The sequence below is a fragment of the Tricharina praecox genome, assembly GCF_024521635.1.
Source record: "Tricharina praecox strain CBS 144465 chromosome Unknown BZA05scaffold_9, whole genome shotgun sequence".
NCBI classification, from domain to species: domain Eukaryota; kingdom Fungi; phylum Ascomycota; class Pezizomycetes; order Pezizales; family Pyronemataceae; genus Tricharina; species Tricharina praecox.
The window spans coordinates 178,560-198,458 of record NW_026250411.1 but is presented as its reverse complement, the minus strand read 5'-3'; the positions used below and the strand labels follow the sequence as shown (position 1 = coordinate 198,458).

General features: G+C 54.9%; 6 protein-coding genes across 6 annotated transcripts; 3 read left to right on the top strand and 3 right to left on the bottom strand.

The window, feature by feature from the left end:
- The first annotated feature begins 9,145 nt into the window (after window positions 1-9,145).
- On the top strand, window positions 9,146-10,458 carry BZA05DRAFT_268557 (uncharacterized protein). Its single transcript, XM_051480206.1, has 2 exons — window positions 9,146-9,911; window positions 9,964-10,458. The coding sequence occupies exons 1-2, from the start codon at window positions 9,242-9,244 to the stop codon at window positions 10,383-10,385; spliced, it is 1,092 nt and encodes a 363-aa protein (XP_051340282.1). The 5' UTR covers window positions 9,146-9,241; the 3' UTR covers window positions 10,386-10,458.
- A 2,093-nt stretch (window positions 10,459-12,551) lies between these two features.
- On the bottom strand, window positions 12,552-12,965 carry BZA05DRAFT_444027 (uncharacterized protein; the record flags this gene model as incomplete). The annotated part of the gene is made up of 1 exon (XM_051486881.1): window positions 12,552-12,965. The coding sequence occupies one exon, from the start codon at window positions 12,963-12,965 to the stop codon at window positions 12,552-12,554; it is 414 nt and encodes a 137-aa protein (XP_051340281.1).
- Window positions 12,966-13,649: 684 nt separating this feature from the next.
- Window positions 13,650-15,968, top strand: BZA05DRAFT_394529 (uncharacterized protein). The gene is made up of 4 exons (XM_051483338.1): window positions 13,650-13,914; window positions 13,985-14,262; window positions 14,317-14,746; window positions 14,795-15,968. The coding sequence occupies exons 1-4, from the start codon at window positions 13,861-13,863 to the stop codon at window positions 15,875-15,877; spliced, it is 1,845 nt and encodes a 614-aa protein (XP_051340280.1). The 5' UTR covers window positions 13,650-13,860; the 3' UTR covers window positions 15,878-15,968.
- BZA05DRAFT_394527 (Brix domain-containing protein) lies at window positions 15,969-17,121 on the top strand. Its single transcript, XM_051483337.1, has 2 exons — window positions 15,969-16,403; window positions 16,466-17,121. The coding sequence occupies exons 1-2, from the start codon at window positions 16,076-16,078 to the stop codon at window positions 17,035-17,037; spliced, it is 900 nt and encodes a 299-aa protein (XP_051340279.1). The 5' UTR covers window positions 15,969-16,075; the 3' UTR covers window positions 17,038-17,121.
- Window positions 17,122-18,349, bottom strand: BZA05DRAFT_394525 (uncharacterized protein). The gene is made up of 2 exons (XM_051483336.1): window positions 18,092-18,349; window positions 17,122-18,036 (listed from the first exon to the last, which is right to left on the bottom strand). Exons 1-2 carry the CDS (start codon window positions 18,258-18,260, stop codon window positions 17,201-17,203), a joined length of 1,005 nt encoding a protein of 334 aa, XP_051340278.1. The 5' UTR covers window positions 18,261-18,349; the 3' UTR covers window positions 17,122-17,200.
- On the bottom strand, window positions 18,350-19,876 carry BZA05DRAFT_394521 (Rtf2 RING-finger-domain-containing protein). The gene is made up of 4 exons (XM_051483335.1): window positions 19,754-19,876; window positions 19,512-19,676; window positions 18,959-19,421; window positions 18,350-18,909 (listed from the first exon to the last, which is right to left on the bottom strand). The coding sequence occupies exons 2-4, from the start codon at window positions 19,529-19,531 to the stop codon at window positions 18,505-18,507; spliced, it is 888 nt and encodes a 295-aa protein (XP_051340277.1). The 5' UTR covers window positions 19,532-19,676; window positions 19,754-19,876; the 3' UTR covers window positions 18,350-18,504.
- Window positions 19,877-19,899: the final 23 nt, after the last annotated feature.

The window sequence follows — 19,899 nt, the reverse complement described above, 5'->3', positions numbered from 1 at the left end:
CAGGTACGTACGTCAGTGCAGCGCAGCAGAACGCCGCTCTGCTCGAATTCTGCCTTTCAGGCGGGGCTGTCCACTGCTCAGCTGCATTCGGCTACCCATCTAGGTATCCATCCAGAACTTTCAGCTTTTAGGAGCACGCACTCACCGCCTCTCCAACCAATCAACTAACTAACCCACCAACCAGCCAACCGTTCGTCCATCCGATTCGTCTGTTCAGCCATCCGATTCTTCTAGGTATGCGGATAGGTGTCTATCCACCGCACCGGATGATGTCGATTTTTTTCCCAACCCTCAGTACCTATGGTACATATGAGCTGATCGGGCTGAACTCCGCTGGCTGGTTGGAGCTGTTGCAGCTCGCTTCTCTTCCCTTCCGTCATTCCCACGTTGTTACGCGGCTGCGCCATTAATGTGTTTCGAATTTCCTCCGCGGCCTGCTCCGGCATGTCGGGGCGGTGGTCCGGGGTGTTGAGACATTTCTTATCACTCGCTTACTCGAAAACAAACTAGTGCTTGCTGCTTCCTTTTGGGCCGGAATATGCAGTCAGTACTGTATGTAGTACTAACCCCGGCCACACACACATACACACACACACATGGCCTCCAATGATCACTCGATATCGATTGGAGGATGAATACCTACATCCCAGGTGTGCGACAGTTTCGAACCCCAAAGCCGGTGTGCACCAAAAATGCCGTGCCAAAACCAGGTCAATTGCGGACTGTAGAGTAGCCGGGCAGTGCTTGCTTTCCTTGCAACGACGGACATAGGATGCCAGGTGCCACTCCTCGGAACGGAAGAGAAGAGAGAAGAGAGAAGCAAGAGTCACTGAGAGAAACGAAAGCGCGAAGGAGGAGACCCCACCCTTCTTCCCCCCCACCCCACCTGGCCTCCTCACCCAGATATTGGAACCGGAAACATACTGGGAGAGCGTGAGAGCCGGGGCGAGAAAGAGGATATAGGGCGAGCGAGGTGACGAGCCGGAGGACATGAAAAACATGGGTGGCAGGGCCGCAGGGACGACGAACTGCAATTATTGGTCGAGCTTACAGGAGGTTGGACGGAATGGAAGCTGGACAAACGAATACTCATTCTTTCCGTCTGTCTATCTTTCCTTCTTTCTCTCTTACTTGCCGGTGGTGGGCGGGGAGGGTTGAACAAGAAAGGTTGAGCAGGGAGGGCTGAGCGGAGAGGGTTGGCCGGGGCCGGTTGAGCAGGGAGGGATGAGCGAGGGAGGTTGAGCAGGAGGGCTGGGCGGGGAGCAATAGGAAACCGGTATCGAGCTCGCGGCCAGCGGTCGATGACAGCCAGGTGGAAACGGTTATGTGATCTGCCACGATCCATTGAGGTCGAATGCAACGATGATTTAACAAAACAAAACCAGGTCAATTACAGAATGATTGAAGAGTCGAGCTCCAAGGGAGCTCTGGATATGGAAACGGGAGATGGCAGGATGATACCGAGCGAGAGTGACGTAATCCTGGAAGGAAGGCGGGAGAATGAAAGATGATGAAGAAGTTGAGGTTGTATAGGAAGTTGAGGTTGTATTCAATTTCGAAGAGCCATTCAATATAGCTCTCCTCCGCTGCCTACAACGTTCAGTGTCACTCGATCCGGCTAGTCCGGCTGACACCGCCATTCAGATCCACCGATCCGACTAGCATCTCCTCCTCCTATCTTATCAGAGCCTCCGTCTATCCTACATGTGCTCCTCTCGATGTCATGTTGGTGGCAGACGACAGAGAGATCCTCTACAGCGGTTCATGATGTCGATGCCAGATCGCAACCAACTAGAGGCTAAGTGTGGCTATTTCACTCGGCTCTAGCTACCTATTCTTCCAAGAAGATCCGGGCTGGTGAATGGATGTTCCAAAGGGCCATTCAAGCCATCACGCGATATCACTCTTCCCTAGCCATTCGCAGCGAATGCACCGGTGAATGGGTACTTACATCCTACTCCGAGTCATGCATCGAACCACGCATGGCTATCATAGAAGCCGTGCGTACCAAACACGAAAGGAGACGCGACCAAACTCGGTGCCGGCGGAAACCAGCAAAGCAGTGACCTCGCGCTTCCACCAGCTCGGAACGTGTACTCTGCCATGGTCAGAGACATTCGTTTTGGAAGGACTCGTGGAGTTGTGGTGGTGATCACTGAAACGATGGAGATGGGGGAAGTGATGTGTTCTGATCCAGGAGCTACGGCTACAAGAGAGAGAGATAGAGAGAGAGAGAGAGAAATAAAACCAAACTTCGACCCGCTACCGCACCGAATGTTCCAAGCACCCACCACCGGTCCTCCGAACGTACGGCTAGTAGACTACTTACTCACATCAACACACTCGTTCCCACAATTCGAATGCATAGTGACGAGGCAAAAACAATGGGTACTCTGAGAAGTCATTGAGCCTGTCCTGAGTGGCTGGATCTTGCCGTGCGATAACAGACTTCCCTCGGCCCCGCCCCTCCCTCCCTACTTCCTCGATTTCATCCGCTGCCTCCATAGTTACTCAACTACCATCCCGCTCAGCACTCCTGGTAACTCTAAGGCTGGGAGGAGTAACCCGGTAGTGCTGTCCTGGTCAACAAACTGACGGGCCTAGGCGAATCAACAGGAACATTTATGTTGTCTGTATGTACTCGCATTAATCTGATTATGTCGGTCGGTTCATCCGAAGTATCTAGTTACTAGCAATACGTAATGTATAGGAGTTCACGGCTGTGAATGCGAGTGATCGCTAGATTGGGCCGGAAGGCTCCCTCCGCCAAATATCGGCGGCATCGAGTGAGCCGAAAAGTATATCCTTTGCCCTTAGTGCCGGTACGTGGTTATAAGAGTCGCGTCTCGCCATATGTAAATACATTCCCCTGCTCTCATGTGACAGAGTGGTGCCTGAACACTCGAGTCTTGAGTGATCTTGGGCTGGTCGGATTTGGCGGTTTGACTGCGGTAAGTTTCTACTGCGGTAATAATACAAGAGTCTTACCGACTGTCGTCTGGAAAAAATTGAAATGATGGTGACTACATATCGTACGGAAGGAGCATCATGATTCGGTGCGCTATGGCCGTATGATACTAGTACTGTACATTCGAAGATCTCACAACCTCCATTCCGCTACTCATACGACTGCGTGGTGGATGGAAAGTGGCACTCTGCAGCTTTACCTAGTTGATCTTTCGCATCAAGTTCTGGACTCGTTGATGCGTCTAGATACTTTAGAAATGACACCCGCGGGTGGGAGTATGATAGGCATGATGCTCTTGGTTTTCTGGAGATGAACTTCGCTGGCTTGCAAAGATGCTGTGGGCACGTGATTGCTTGTGACAAATTTCGCCCACTGGAACGGGGGAGAGTCAGCAGCAGAACATTATCAATAATCCGTCCACTGCCAAGCTGGCGAATGCCAACTTGTGATGCGGCTTGTGATGGTGACGCAGCGGCGACACGCGTTGTGGCGATACTCTTAGGCGGTGTGGCGGCCCTCCAAGCAAAAGTTCCTTTCCTTTCCACTAGCACTCACTAGAGTCGCCGGAGTCGTCGCCACACCCTCCAATGTCCATAAGTCTGACCTCACACCTACACGTCAAACTCTCCGGCCGGCGCACTCCCCCGCCCCCGACTCCCGAGACTGTAGCGCGAGCGCCTGAAAATAGTCAAAACGGTCTCAAACGGCCAAACGGCCAAAACGGGTGAGAGATGATGAAGATGATGAAGTGGCCGAGACTGCACGTGCGTAACATGTGGTGTTGACGAAAGCGTTCCCCGGGCCGGCACATCTGAGTCTACTGTCTCTGCCGCAAAGGGGCCCGCGAAGAGGCCCGCTCACCGTCCAGCGGAAGCAGAGACGGAGTGCAGTCTCTTTAGTAGGCTTTGTCGGGCCCCGGATATCAAGGACTGTAGGACTCCGGGCCAGCCAGAGGAGGACTGGAGCCCCATTGGGGCCCGGGAGTCACCATAGAGTATAGTACTCATAGGTATGTGCATGGACCGGTCGAGTCCGCGTACCTACTGTCGAGTAGGTTCCACGCTGGGGGAACTTGGAAGATGAAAGGAAACGGTCGAAACTGCCAAGTCGCAACGTGTATCGTGGGAGAGGAGGTGGGGGTTTAGAGTAGTGCAGCCATACTCGATCCTCGATCCTCGATGCTCGATACTCGAACTCGAGGGACCATTGTTCATCTGGTTCATTTACCATCCAAAGAACTTTAACAATCATCCCACGATACAGAGAATGGTTGGGGTGTGTTTTCTTTGTTCGCTAAAATACGGTAAATGCAGCTTCGAGAATCGAAAAGTCTGTTTCTGTTTCTGCTCGCGAATCGGGAATCGGGGACTTTCGAGTTTCCCCTTCAAGGCTCACCCTCTAATTTTACAGAAATAAGGTTGTCACCCTCTCATTTTACAGAAAAATAAAGTTCTCACCGTTCAAACTTCACGCCTACCGATACCCCCCACGGGCCACATGACTTCCACGCTCGCTGTGGTCCTCGAAGTCTCGGACTCAATAAAGATAGGAAGTATGTAAGCGCGCCGTGAATTTGTTCCTGCATTTAAGTAAGAAGTATGCATATACTCAATTCCATTTCGTGCAGAAAAGTTGCTCATGCATCAACTTGAGTAACGGTTACATACGACGTCCAGAAAAGAAAATAAAAGAAAACAAAAACGGCAGTCACCTTTGTATTCTACTGGGTAACTGGGGGAGTATGTAAGTGAAATATTGTTGCCCGTTGCCCGTTGGATGAATATTGGTAATTTGGTAGGTATTGCATCAAGGCATGAAGGAATCGTAACACGTATCTGACTGGTATTTCACCAAGGAATTGAAGCAAGACTTTGAAAACACGTATCAAACTGGTAGGTACAGTATTGCATCAAGGCATTTAATTTTCAAAACACATACCTATCTCCCTAGATTTCAACCGTGTTGATACTACCAACCTACCTAGAGTATATCACCACCATTCAGTCAAAGATCGGGTTGGGACTAGGTATATACAGTACCTACGGTATTTACACAAGAGAGACAATAATCGGCATGCGCTGAACGATACGGCACTCTACTCTACTCGTACATATCTTCCTTCGGGTGTACCTGGGTGTCATCTTTGCATTCGACCTTAATAGATCATGGCAGTTAGATATCCACCTGCACGCCTCGCGGTGTTTTTGGTTTTTGCTGAAAAGTTTTCTCTCCGACGAAGGCAGTCATCAAGTACTTACTTACCAGGTAGGTACCTAATATTCCCGGTGGGTAACCATCCGTATCTCTGCCCAGTGTCCAGAGGAGTCAGAACTCCGCAGGAGAATATTTTCCGCGACACAAAGACGAAGGTGAAGGCGAAGACGAGTCAGTCGTCACATGGATATTCCGATATTCCGACATTCCGACATTCACATTCCCACGTTACAGCGATGCGACGTTACCACGAATTGTTACACCGACAGCGGGTCGATATTGCTATGCATTCTCACAGTACTACCTTAAGGGAAAGGAGCACGGACTGTCTATCTACTCTACATATCGGACCAAAGCCAACGGCTATCACTACTTTATGTGGGTGCGTACCTCCTACCAGCCCTATCGCGCGCACGCCCGAGACTCGGGAGTGTACTAGTTAGTAGATCAGGCCCACGGTCCCACCAAGCGAACAACGCTAAATACTCTAAACGTCAAACACTGGACGCTGGACGCTGAGGATAAATTGAAGTTCCGCAGAGAAGTGAGAAGACTGAACTGGACGTCAGTCCGATTTTCCGTGTCAATTCGCAGCTTCGGGTTGAGCAGCGTAGGGCAGCAGGACATACTGTCTACTCGTAGGCAGCACCTAGGTAACACTCTTCGTGCTCTCTTGTACCAGAACCTGCACTGCACAACGTCGACTGCTGCCGTCGAAGTAGAGTAGCCGGATCTGCCGAGACTCGTGGAGAGCAGTACATACGCCAATCTTCAGCCAGCAGAGCAGAGACTTCGAGGAACCGACGTGGCTTCGCGGCGGGGGAATCGACGATACGACGTCGGTATCAGGCACCGGCTGCCACAAGCTGCGTCCCCAACAGAAAACACTGGTCCGTTCGGAGGTCCATTGCCTATCGACGATTGCAATCAGCCATGTGAGGCTTTTGGGCTTTGGGCTTCGAGCTAGATCCTTGCATGCACTGTCTGCCGTCTGCTGAAAACAGCGACTGGTACTAGTAGTGCCTGAGATACGCCTCGTCTCTGAGAGCAAACAGTCTGGATTCAGATATCAACTGCAGCGTGCAGGTTTGCGTGGTTGCCTTGGGCGAGATGGATCTGGAGTCGATACCATACCATACCCGAAGGCATACCCGAACCAGTGTGTTGTGTTGAAAACCTGAAAAACCTGCGACGACGACGAACAACGTGAGAGGTGGCCACCGCTATCTCGAAATCGCAAACTTCCATTCGACAGAGCAGTGCTGCACCCGGTCCAGGCTCCAGCACATCTAGAACGGGGCTAGCTAGGTGTCCGGTAGGTAGGTATCACTTTTGGAGCCCCTCGACTCCACGACACCGGTACGGCACTTCTCTTCTCTTTGCTTCCATGAGACTTGAGACATGACACTGCATCTTCGGGATCCATCGGGGATCCTTCGGGGATCCATCGGGGATCCTTCGGCTGCTGCGCAAACTCTGGGACGCACGTGTAGGCAGCAATATGTCTCGGGCACGGCTTCTGTGGAGCAACGAGATGCGAGCGAGCGCCTCGCGATAAGAGCGAAGAGCGAAGAGTGTTCCTGCAGGACGATGAGCAGTGAGTGCATCGCGGAGACGGAAGGCGAGGGCCAGGGCCATACGTGCGAGAAACCACCTGTCGATGCCGTCAGGTACCGTACCCGACCGCACTTGGCCTGGTCGACGTGGTCACCGATTCCACCAGAGGATGGCGTCGAAACCGAGAGACGGATTGCCTCGACCTGCGCCTTCATGTCTGCACCGCTGTGATAGCCGGTACCCTGGGATGGCTGACGTGTATGTAGCGCGTCGCGAAATTCCCTCATCCGGCTTGTGCGTGTGTGGGTGTGTGTGTCTGTGTGCATTGTTCGTTGCAGACAGACATATCAGGCTCTCCAAGTGCTGAGAGCTGAGCGCTGGGTTTTCGTATCGCGAATATGCACGTAAGAGAGCCCCACAGTAGAGTAACAGTGTGCATCGCAGCGATGTGGATGGCGGGATGCGCATGCCGGTGGGTGGAAGTGGTTCCTGCGCAAGCTCTGCCAACCAGCCAGAGTGAAAGTTCTTTTCCTGGTTGCACAGCACATGTGCAGGGTACATACCCAGCTGTACGCAGCGAGGTGCAGCCAGCCAGCCATATGGGCTGGATTGGTCTTCCAGTGACGACGCTCGTTCGTCTTGGGTTACAGCCGGGGCGAGGAAGAAGTTTCGTTTCTGTGCCGTGTTCCCCACGTCCCGCCTGCAAAGCTCAATTTTGTTTAGAGTGTAGCGACGAATCGTTCCGGAAAGCACAACGCCCACCTCCCCCACGCCCACCTCCCCCACGCCCACAATTCTAGTCTCCATTCGATTGTGCGGCGCCGGTGGCTTGCCATCCATGAAACAATATGATGCTCCCCTTGCTCGGCCGCGCCTGTCACGTTGCCCAGGGGACAAGTCCCCGCGAGCGGTACAACACATGTACATGACCGACCACGGTGGCACCTGAGTACTCTACGTCGTATGTCCATAGGGCTCTCTCAGCACGAAGGCTGGCATGATGGACCCGAGCGGGACATGGCGCCATTCACGCGCGGAGACCGTTTCCTGGTAGCGAAGGGGCGGCTGCCGCCGCGGGCCAGAGAAGTCCCATCTCCTCTCGGATGCGCCCAGGGCTGGCGAAAACTGGGTGCGGGATGCGTGCTGGTGATTGGGCTGGCCCCGGTGTGGACTTGACTCCGTGGGGTGGGATGATGGAGCTTCTATGTCTACACCAACCAAGTAACTACCAGTATTGAGAGTGCCGGTGTGATATAGTAGGTACATCAACCAACACATGCGATTGCGGGCGCCACAGTCATACAGAGAGTACCTGAGTTCTTACATACCTCTGATGTTTGATGTCTGATGTCTGATGTTTGAAGTCCGAGCGCTGCGGGCCCGAACCTGTCTCGCCCGGATCAGAAAGTGAGCAGGGTGGCATGACAGCTCGTACCTGCCAAGGAGCATCGATGCGTGGCCAGGATCAGGGGTTTGCTGATGATCCCGGAACATCATCGGATCAGAGGTGAACATCGAAGTGTTCGACGACAGAGCAACAGCAGAGGAAAAAGGCCACACAATGCAACCACCGCCTCGCCGCCGGGGCGTGCCATCGTCCGGTCGTCCGAAATCAGTGGTACGTACGTGCGGCCCTCAGGAGCTCCCCCGTGGAAAAGCGCCAGCCTTATCCGGCCGGCCTGTCATCACGGGTTCATTCGGGCCGTGTCGCGGGCCACGGCCACCAAAAAAAAGAAAGAACGAAAAAAAAGTTGCCTCTTCGAATGGATGGCGGCAACGGGCTACAGGAAACGCAACCAAAACGCCTCCAGACGCCATGCTCCAACATATGGCCACTCGGCCATTATCCGGCGCAAGGAGGTATATAGCACAGGATTTCTGCCCAGATCTCGGTCCCTTCTTCAACCAGCATCACTCCTTGAAGCGGCTCATCACCACCTTCTCTTAGACTCACGATATACTTAGGTATGTGTGCTTGACTATTCCTGCAGATATTGTTTGCTATCCCGTTCAGCCTGCCGCCCACCACTCATGGCTTGTCTGTGACATTCCCAAGCTTCGGCGTTGGATGAACAGACCCAGTTCAGCCGTCTATCATTTCCTATCTCCCCTGCAGCTGCATCTCGAACAGAACAGAAGCTGCACCACACAATCCTGTGGTGCCCCCTCCCCCTCAGTTCACATTACTCCTCTTCCTATTACCTGTTGATGCCACCCCACCTCTCCCTTCCACCAATAGCCTTCGTTTCCTCACCTGGCCATTGTCCCCGGCTGTCCTTCTTCCCTCGCGCCCCGGATTCCCTTCTTAACTCGCTCCTCCGCCTCCCCGTCCATCACTTCTTTTTCGCATCCACATCTGCCAGTCTGTGTATTGGCACCTTTTACTGACATCTTACCAACGGAAAGGGACATATCCTATCCATCTACACTCATTGTCAGGCATCTGCCATTACATATCTCTGCTACATAACTTCAAGACCCATATTTCACACCTCAATCAAAATGCAGATCAACGGACTCATTACCATTGCTATGGCTGGATTCGCTGCTATTGCGGCCGCGCAACCCCACAAGCACCACCTGCACCTTCGCCACGCTGCGATGCCTCGTGATGCTTTGAACGACTATTCCACCACAGTGGATCAGCCTGCCGGGCCCACCGGCTCCCCCCGCGAGGACAAAGTACACTCCACCGAGCGCTTCGAGTTCGCCGCTACGAAGTCCTCCGCCCCCGTTGCGAGCAAGACCCCCGAGGCGGAAGCCCAGGGCAAGAGGAAGGCGGTATCTTCTGGCTCTGGCATGGACCGCGACTTTCCCGACGGGAAGATCTCGTGCACCGAGTTCCCTTCCGAATACGGCGCCATCAAGACTGACTGGATCACCAAGACTGGCTGGTCGAGCATCCAGAAGGATGGTGGCAACGACGATCACATCGGTGTTTGCACTGACGGTGCGCTGTGCAGCTACGCCTGCCCCGCAGGCTATAGTAAGGCGCAGTGGCCGGAGGTGCAGCCGGCTTCGGGAGAGAGCATGGGCGGTTTGGAGTGCAAGAACGGAAAGTTGTATAAGACCAACAGCTCCTTCAACAAGCTTTGCCGCGCAGGAAAGGGAACCGCGAGGGTCTCCAGTAAGCTTGATCAGCACGTAGCTATCTGTCGGACCGACTACCCCGGTATGATGATCTTCCATCTTAAATAATAAAATATGTACTCATTCCCTACTAGGATCCGAGAACATGGTGGTTCCATTGTCGTGTACTCCGGGCTCGACGCAGGAGTTGACCGTTCCAGAGGCGAGCAACAGCTACGTCTGGCAGGGTAAGCCTTCGTCTGCTCAGTACTACGTCAACAACGCCGGAATCAGCCTTGAGGACGGATGTCAGTGGGGCACACCGGACGGCGGATTGGGCAATTGGTCGCCGGTTGTTATCGGAGCCGGCTACTCCGACGGCAAGACGTGGTTGTCCATCAGCCAGAACAACCTCAACAGCGACCCGCTTAACTACAACATTCGGATCGTCGCCGAAGACGGATCCAAGATCAGCGCCGAGTGCTCTTACGAGAACGGAAAGTTCTCGAACGGCGACCCCGTCGGTTGCACTGTCGCTGTCGACAACGGAGGATCGGCCAGGTTCGAGCTGTACTAGTGGTACCTCGTCTACAGCCTTATCTGCACAGTTTGTTCATTTTGTTTATATTTTTGGTCTCTGTCTCATAACGGGGAGAGTTTTCTTTTCTGTTTCCTTTTTTTCTCTCTTTTCTTTCTTCATCCTCCCCGGCAGGATATGCATCGTTATAATGTCCTGAACCATTTGGTCGCTATTTTTTCTTTTCTATGGAGTTTGTAAATTTTGGGGCCAGACATCGGATCGGATTTGGGACATTGTATCGCACTGCATTGCCGCGCAGGGAGAAATTGAAGGAGACAAGACGCACGCAGGCTAAGGAAAGAGAAGGAAACGGGATGGAAACTACAATTTTTTCCTCCCCCCCGGTGGGGAACCAGAAGGATGAATGGGGAAAGGGATAGAGGATGGAGTTTTGTTTTGGAGAGGTTTGGGTTAGGGGCGGTGCATCTGAAGACTTTCATACCATGCTGTTTGGTACGCGGATAGGAGGGAGGACAACCTCGATACTCGACCGGTGGTGGAATATTTTTGACGGATGTCTACTTTCTATGTACATATTCTGGGTTTGGACTCGAGACGATACAATTATTTCTTTTCCTCTATTACCTACTATACCTAGTAACATTTGATTAACCTTTCTTTGTGAAGCTTAGTTCGATTACCGCATCTGGATGGTATTATACAAACTTCAGTAACAGCTGCTTTTTCTTCAGTGAAGGTTGGTTTCCTTATGGAGGAGCAACACTCGTCGTGGTGGCAGTGGAATTGTGAATTGCCTTCTCTTGTCTTTCTTCCTTATGTACTTGCTTTTCTTCTTCCCTACGTCTTTTTCGCAGCTCATCTTTGGTGTCTACTTTCGTTTTTGCTGGGCTGTACCTTCCATTTCTTCCATTTCTTCCAGCCCGCAAGAACAAAAACAAAAAACAAAAACAGAACAAAAAGCATCTTCCTTCCGTTCCTACCGCTTTCCGGAACAGAGTCTACTGTGTCTGCGGTTTCATTCCGGAGAATATTTCGAGAGGGATTCAGGAGTTGGGAGTGAGGAGGGGTGGGGATATTAATAGCTCTGCGGTACTGCAGTCTGCAGTGGTAACTGCGGCCTGCGGTAGGGTCTGCGACTAGCAGTGGTGTACAGGTGGACTATCTACAGGTGGAGTGATATGATATGTAACTACAACTTACTGGGTAACTATATTGGTAGTTACATAGGTGGTAAAGACCAATTACAACTACAACCACAACTACAGCCTTGAACTGAGTTCCAACATGCGAGGCCGTAGAGTGGTTATTTGGTTACCAACTATATCCAAGTAACTACAGTACTTACTACTGCTAGGTATAACATATGTTTGTACTTGTTCAACCAACACGCCCAATTTTCACCCAGTCAGCCAGTCAGAATCGGTCAGTTGTAACCACTTATCAGCCGAACCGCCGATTCCTCCAAGCACCTCCAAGGACCTCCAAGGAACGAGCGGGTAGTCGCCGCGCGCGCACTCCAGGCACTCGGTCAGCTTCGGCGGCGGTTGGCCGTCTCGTCTCGTTTCGTTGGTTTGTGTGTACTCTACTGTGGGCACCTACTGTAGTCTGTGGGTACTCTACTGTAGGTACCAGTTGACTGGTACATCTACGGTACCGTACGGTACGGGAGGACGGGCTGCGAACCTGCGGATCAACCGTGAATTGCGTGCGGCCTATGATAGGTGGTAGAGTGCTTGCAGCAGGGCTGGGCTTGCGGGTTCCTGATGTCAGCTGTACAGTGCTGCGATATGATGCGACGCTGCCTGATGGCTGACTCTGATATGCCGGCCGAACGGTCTGGCGGCCGTGCACCTCGGCATAGACGGAGGGAATATCGGACACCAAGCAAAGCACTAGGACGCCAAGCAGTGGACAGCATAATACGGTGGCCAAAGGGGCCAATACTAATGGGATAGTTGGATATGAAGTTAAGTAATGATATGGTAAGTAAAACAAACACACGGAAAAGCAAGGAAACGGCGAGCAAGCAGCAAGCAGCAAGCAAGCAGGCAAACCAGACACAACGATCCTCCGCCCCTCCGCCCCCCCTCCCCCGCCCGATCTATAGTAATAACAGCAGTGTCAAAAAAGCACCCCAAACTCCCACGCACAAATACAATTATCTTCGAACCTCACAGCACACACCCCCTCCCTCCGCTTCCATCAACCCCTCGCCCTCCTCCCCTCGGCGACGACCCTTCCCACTCTCGCGGCGACCTCCTCCACGCCCCAACTCGCCACTCTCGCCTCGGCCATCCTCTCCTCCGGCGCGAGTACCACGCCCACAACCATATCTCCATGTGGCGCACCGTCAACCTCAGTACCGGTCTGCATCACTACCGCTCCGCGGACCGTCTCGACAGTGATACGCTTTGGCACGCCAAGGCCCATACGGCACGCGGTGTCGTGCGCGCTGAGGTACGCGTGCGATAGCGACTGCAGCTGCTGCGACTGCGAGACGCTGCTGCTCGTCGATAGGATCGCGTGTCCTGTGGAATCGGTGATGTGCGCTACTAAGGGCGCGGGCGCGAGGGTGGTGAAGTGCGTTTTGAGAGAGGGGGCAGTGGGGGTAGACATCAGAGTAGTGGAGTGGTGGATGTGTGTAGATGTGTGTAGATGTGGGTGGGGTGGTGGGCGCGACGGGTTGGAGGCGTGGAGGGTGTCGTGTGTCGTGTGTGCTGTGTGGCGGGCACCCGGAGTCGGAAACAAAGCGGAAACAAAGCGGAAACGGAGGAAACGGAAGAAACGGGAGCGTCGTCGGTCGAAGCGTAGTTCGTCGTTGGGTCGCGTGTGGTCTCCCTAACCTTCGCACTTGCACAACAGGACTAGCTATCCAACGTAGATACCTAGGCCAAACAGAAAACCAAAGAGCGTGAGAAAGAAATAAAAGGAGGGAATGAAGAGAGTAATAGGTAGGAGAAGAAAGAAAGGGAGGATACCTACTACAGTAGTAGACCGAGGAGAAGGTGGTGCGGAACGGAACTATTACGGCAAGTAAGCAAAAAAAATTATTACGGGAGGCGCAGAAGTTCGCGTTAACGGGTTACGTGCTCGTGCTTGCTCATGGAGAGGATAAAGTGAGACATTTGGATTACAAGATGAGGGAGAGAGAGGGGCGAAGGGTGAGGGAAATGGGAAAAGGAAACAGAAAGAACGAAACAGTCAGAGATAGAGGAGAATATAGAGACAACTTATGGATAGAGCGCTCGAGACTCTCTGTCTAGATATGTTCCATGATTCTGCAAGAATTAATTAACCACCCGCAAGCTGTAGGCAGTGATCGGTGACTGGTCGAATGGGAAGCACGTATGTAACCACATCCATGCGTGGCTGGCATGTGCTTCTAACGCAGCTTCCCCTCCATCTCAATCTCCATTGACACCTCACCACCATCTGACCCACGACCGAACAGCTCCCGCGACAACATCCACAACAACCACGGAACCCTACACATCTACACCACGCACCACCGATGGCAGACGAGGAAGCCGCCAAGGCCGAGAAGCTCGCTGCGGCCAAGAAGCGGGTGTGTGTGTTTCGCTCCGGGTCGGCAGTGGTGGTAGTGGTGGAGAGCTGACACGAGCTATGTACTATAGTTCGAGGAGCTGAAGAAGAAGAAAGGCAAGAAGGCAGGAAAAGCCGGCGCCGCCGCATCAGCGTCATCGTCGAGGCCAGCCACACCCGTAGAGAAGGACGAAGCGGCCGAAGAGGAGAAGACGGAGGTGCCGGAGGTGACGGAGGCCGAAGCATCCACTCCCACTCCCGCCGCCGCCCCCGAGGAGGAGGAGGAGAAGACCGAGCCAGAGACTACGGAGGCTGCTACTACGGAGGCTACTACCACGGATGCCGCTGCTGCGGAGGAGACTGTAGAACTGTAGGTCCACCACTTGGGCTTGTGGGGGTCCCTCCGCGTACTTACTTCCCGCAGCGAACCCGCGGCGACCCCCGACGCCGAAACGGCCGATACCGACAGTCCCGGCGAACTCCAGTCCGCGCAGGCCCGCGCATCATCGATCCTGGCGCGCCGTGCCTCGCAATCGCACTACCGCAGACCGTCGATAAACGCTACGGATATACTGCGCTCGGCCAATAAGTCGCCGTTGAGCCCGACCGATGTGCCGGATATATACCACAGGCAGGCGGAGACTATATCGAAGCTTACGGAGGACAATGAGAAGCTGGCTGAGGATGTCGAGAAGCTCAAGGCCAAGGAGAAGCGGCTGGCGGAGATTGAGGCGGAGAAGGATAAGCTACAGGAGCAGCTCGCGGAGGTACGGGAGGAGCTTAGAGGGGTCAAGGGACGGATCGATGATGCCGAGGCGGGCAAGAAGACGAGTGAGGAGGAAATGGAGAAGATGGTTGGTAACTTCAGGTAGCCATGCGGTGTGCAATGCTGACGACCGCAGAAATCCGAGCTCGAAGCTTTGAACCGACAGACCTCTCACTTGACATCGCAGGCTACCGCTAAAGACAAGACCATCTCCGAGCTCCGCCTTGCCTCGTCCGACTCGTCGAACTCACAAGACCGCGAGTCCCTCACTGCCAAAGAGGACCAGATCGAGAACATGGAAATCGACTTCAACAAACTGCGCAGCGAACTTGAACGCACGCAAAAGTCGCTATCCGCAGCCGAGGAGTCGCTGAAGGAGAAGGAGACCGCCAACGAGGCACTACAAGAGCAGCTCTCAGCCGCACAAAAAGAGCTGGAAGCAACCAACACGAAGATGGTGGAGGAAGCCACGCGGCACTCAGCGCTCGAGTCGCAGCTCGCCGCGGCCAAGGAGGAGCTCGACGTCGTCAGATCCGACATCAAGATGAAGAACGCGCAGATCACCAGTCTGGACAAGGACCACTACACGCTCAAGACGATGTACCGGGACGCGGAGGCGAAATCGCAAGAATCATCGCGCACCGCGCTCACCAAGGGGCGCGAGGCACAAGATCTCGAAGACGCACTTGCCGAGGCGAAGCGCAACGCCAGCCAGCTCGAGGCCGAGCGCGAAGACCTCAAGATCAAGCTCGAGCGCGCGCTCACCGAGAACCGCAAGCTCACGGGCGGCGCGAATGCCTCGTCCGACCACGACGAGGTCGACGAGCTCGAGGATGCGGAGCGCATGCGGCTGCGCGAGCGCGTCCGTGTGCTCGAGGAGCAGCTGGACGCCGAGAGAAAGCGGCAGCCAAACCACCACCACGGCGAGTCGCAGCCGCCGTCGACCACGCAGACCAGACATAATAGGGGCATGAGCATGGTCTCGGAAGGCAGCTTCCTGAGCGACGACGCGGACTTTGGCGAGATGATGAAGCAGCAGATGGCCGCCGCGCGGGATAAGGAGGAGGCGGCGGCTGAGGAGCGCAGGAGGGCCGAGATGGAGCGGCTCGAGCGCATCCGCGAGGTAAAGCGCGGCCTTGAGAAGTGGAAGGGCTGGAGAATGGATCTCACACTGGTCGGTGGCAGTCCACATGGCCTGGGGGAAATGTTTGAAGTGTAGGTAGAACAAAACCAACGGCGAGTGATCGATGGAGCGGAAATTTGTCGAGTGACCACACGTGACGTTACCCTCCGTCCCCACCACTTGCGGCTCCAAATATTTTTTCCTCAGCGCAGAGATACACCTTTAGTAGTTCGCGCAACCCACCACCAAACTCCACCACCACCGAACTCCCCACCACCACACTCACACCTCACAATGTCCACCCTCTTCAAAACCGTAACAACGTCCGCCGACGACAAGCCGGAAAAGCCCGCCTCGACCAAATCGCGGGTGCTGATCCTGTCCTCCCGCGGCGTGACGTACCGGCACCGGCACCTTCTCAACGACCTGGTCGCGATGCTGCCGCACTCGCGCAAGGACGCAAAGCTGGACACCAAGTCGCAGCTGCACTACCTCAACGAGGTGGCCGAGCTCTACAACTGCAACGGCGTCATGTTCTTTGAGGCCCGCAAGCGCCAGGACCTCTACATGTGGCTCGCCAGGAATCCGAACGGGCCGTGTGTTAAGTTTCATATCCAGAACTGTGCGTCTTCTCCCGGCGTGCTTGTTATTGGTGGGGGGGGGGCTGATAGGGTGGGGGGATAGTGCACACGATGAGCGAGCTCAACTTCACGGGTAACGCACTGCGGGGCTCGCGCGCAATCGTCAGCTTCTCGAAAGACTTTGATATGACGCCGTCCGCCGCGCTGATGAAGGAGATGCTGTGCCACACGTTTTCGGTGCCGAAGGGCACGCGCAAGTCGAAGCCGTTCATTGACCGCGTGGTATCCTTCACGCTGGCCGACGGGAAAGTGTGGGTGCGCCACTACCAGATCAATCCCACTGCCTCCACTAGCACCAGCGAGAACGAGGTCGATGCGAAGAAGAAGAAGCAGGAGGAGGATGATGTCGAGCTTATCGAGATCGGACCCAGGTTCGTTATGACGCCCATTGTGATCCTGGAGGGAAGTTTCGGTGGGCCGGTGGTGTTCGAGAATAAGGAGTTCGTCAGCCCGAATGCCGTCAGGGCGGCGATCCGCCAGAAGAGTGCGGCGAGGGCGGGCGGCAGGGATATGGCGAGGACGAAGCGCGTGGTCAAGAAGCGTGAGGTCGAGCGCGAGCAGAAGATCGCGAAGATGACGGAGGAGGATGTGGATGATTCGGTGCTGTTTGCGTAATGTGGGAGACAACGGGGGAGAGAGGGAAAAGTGCTTTTGCTGCTCAGTTTGGACTTTGGGATCGCTTCGGATTGGATGGGATGGCATTGGATTGTGTATATATGCATGCGTCTACCTAGTTTTACACGGTAATGATAACTCGGATACCCGGTGAAAACAACCGCTACCACTCCTTGATGAGCTTATTCCCCTCGACTACCCTCTCATCGAGCACCTTTCTCGCCGCCTCCGCGCCCACGACCGGCAGCGTGCCCCTCTCCAGCAGTCCAACCTGGACTAACACACTCGCCTGATCCCAATAGACATGTTCCCTAACCAGCCTGCCAGCCCTAACGGCGACGACCGTAACAAGCGGCACCTCGACCTCCCTCCCCGTCGGCTCCACACCCGGGAGCATCCAGGGGATCTCACACGTATGCCTAAAGCTGACGACCACCTCGTCCACGATCCTGTCGGCACCCACAGTGCGACTAACCAGCGTAATCCTCAAACTCGGCGGCGTGCCGGGAATAAAAAACTCATCGTAGAACCTCTTGAGGCCGTGCTCACCCGAGGCGCCGGTGAGCGTGGGTACATGCAGGACCGTAGCACCGGGTGCGAGCGCGCTCGTGGTCGCGGCCGCATCGCGGTCCGAGAACTTCGCGAGAAGGTGCCCGTCCCACAGCGCCTCCAGGTCCCGGCCCGGACCGGGCACGGAGCCGATGCAGTCGCGCAGGAGCGCGAGCGTGCGAGAGAAGGCGAGGCTCGCGGAAATACGGTTGTACGTGGAGGGCGCGGAGCCGTCGGCGAAACCTGCGGCGGAGGAGTACAGGCGGATTCGTAGAGAGGGCGAGGCAGGCGTGGAGAAGGGGCTGTCTGAGGGGAGGTGCAAAAGGATTTGCACGCCCGGCTGGAAGTTCGTGCGTGGGAGGGTGGGCGGGTAGTAGGCTGCTACGCATTGGAGTTGTCGCGAGGGCTGAATGGCGAATTGGAGCGCGGCGGTGGCGGCGGTGCCGAATGCTGTTGGTGGGGTTAGTGGGGGCGGGAGTGGGCAAGGAGTGGGAAGGGGGTGGACCGATGATGCCGTATTTGTCGTTGCTCTCGAGGTCGTCGGCGGCGTCTTCTATGCCCCGGACTGTGGCGTGCGTTAGGAGGTGGATGCTGTAGCCTTCTGCGGCCCAGGGCTCGATGTCGAAGGTGGGCGTGTCGGTTGCGATCAGGATCGTGGGCTTGGTGGGGGACATTGTTGCGATTGTGGGTTCACGCCGGTGGTTGACGCGGATGTGGTTTATGACGTCGAGTATTCTGTAGACTAAATACTTGGTTAAGACACCTGCTGCGCTGACCGGTGCGGGGTTAACGTGCTCTGGTTACAGATAAACGAGTTGCATAGTATGTCACTCTGCGCCGAGTCTCTGATTGCTATCAATTCTTGGGCATCATATCAATGTCTGTCTGCTGATCGAACTGAAAGTACTCGTACATCCCTCACCGCTGCATATGTGCCGGCAGCGAATAACCCCTTGACATGAAATCCCTATTCTTTCCGGGCTTATGTTCATCCTCCTTCTTGCTAAACAGCGTTTGGATATTATCGCTCATCAGCAATTTCCGCTGCTCGCTCTTGAGCTTCTCATCTTCCATCACCTTGTTGGTCAATGCCGCCGCCGCAGGATTTCGTATGCTCGACTCCTTCTCCTTTGCCTTCTTGGAGCTCTTGGTGGATGCATCGTCAGCCTTCCGTTTCTTTGCCTTCTTGTCGGACAGCTTCTTGAGTGCGTGTGTGAGTCCCTTCTCTGCCAGCGTCCTGACGCGCTCCTTCAGTCGCTCGATCTCGGCGGGTTCGTCGGGATTGATTGGGATGATGTCGGTGTCTTCGTACGGCGTACTGCACTGCACAACCATCAGTGCCGGCCCCCAAAGCTGCAGCCGAATATCCTACCACTAGACACCCGCCCTCCTTCCCGCCGATCTCGCGCACCGCACTCTGATCAAACGCATGCCCACACGGCACAACATAGACCGCCTTCCCACCGGGCCCCAGCTCCTTCCTACTAACAGAGCACACCCACTTCGACCTCCTAGCGCTCTCTCCATCGGCCTTCGTATCCTCCTCGAGCTGCTCGAACCTCACTTCCACAACATCCTTGAGACTCTTGACGCGCCCATCCAGCACCTCCTCGCCATCACCGAATGCGCCGACACCATGCAGCAGCCACTCAATGATGCTGTCCTTGTTGTACAGTATCCCCGCCGAGTCCGACACGATCGGCGCCGACAATGGCTTCTTCGATAGCGGGCACGTGCTCCATCGGTACTCCCGCGTCTGCGCTTGCGTCGAGCGCACCTGGCTGTGGGTAGGATTGCGTGCCGCGTTCTTGACGAGTTCGCGTCGCGTCGGGATGCTTGGTGGCGAAGAAGGTGTCAGCGTACTCGACACGAGAGAGAGAGAGACTTGACTGTAGATGCGCGCGCGGGGGGGAGGGGGGATTAACCTTCCTCCGTCGTTACCCATGGCTGCGGATCTAGCTGTGTAACTGGTTTGTTCTGGTTTGTCGGGAAGTGGGGAATTGGCAGGCGTTTCTCGGTCTCGGTCTTGGTCGCGGTCGCGTTGCTGGAGCTGAGCTATCTAGGTACAAGTTGGTGGGAATGTTCAGTTTCTGCGCAGGCCGGGGTGAGCGACTTTTCACTTGTCCAATCCCGGCGTAGTGGCGACGAGTGGCGGCGAGTGACTCACCACAGAAAAGCCGGGAACTTGGAAAGGTCAAGGGTGCCGCTAAACAGGAACAAGACAAGGACAGAGCTGGCCGAAGCGATGCGGTCGGTTATCTGATTGTGCAACTTGAACGTTGGAACGGCGGGGTGATGAACGCGTGACGATAT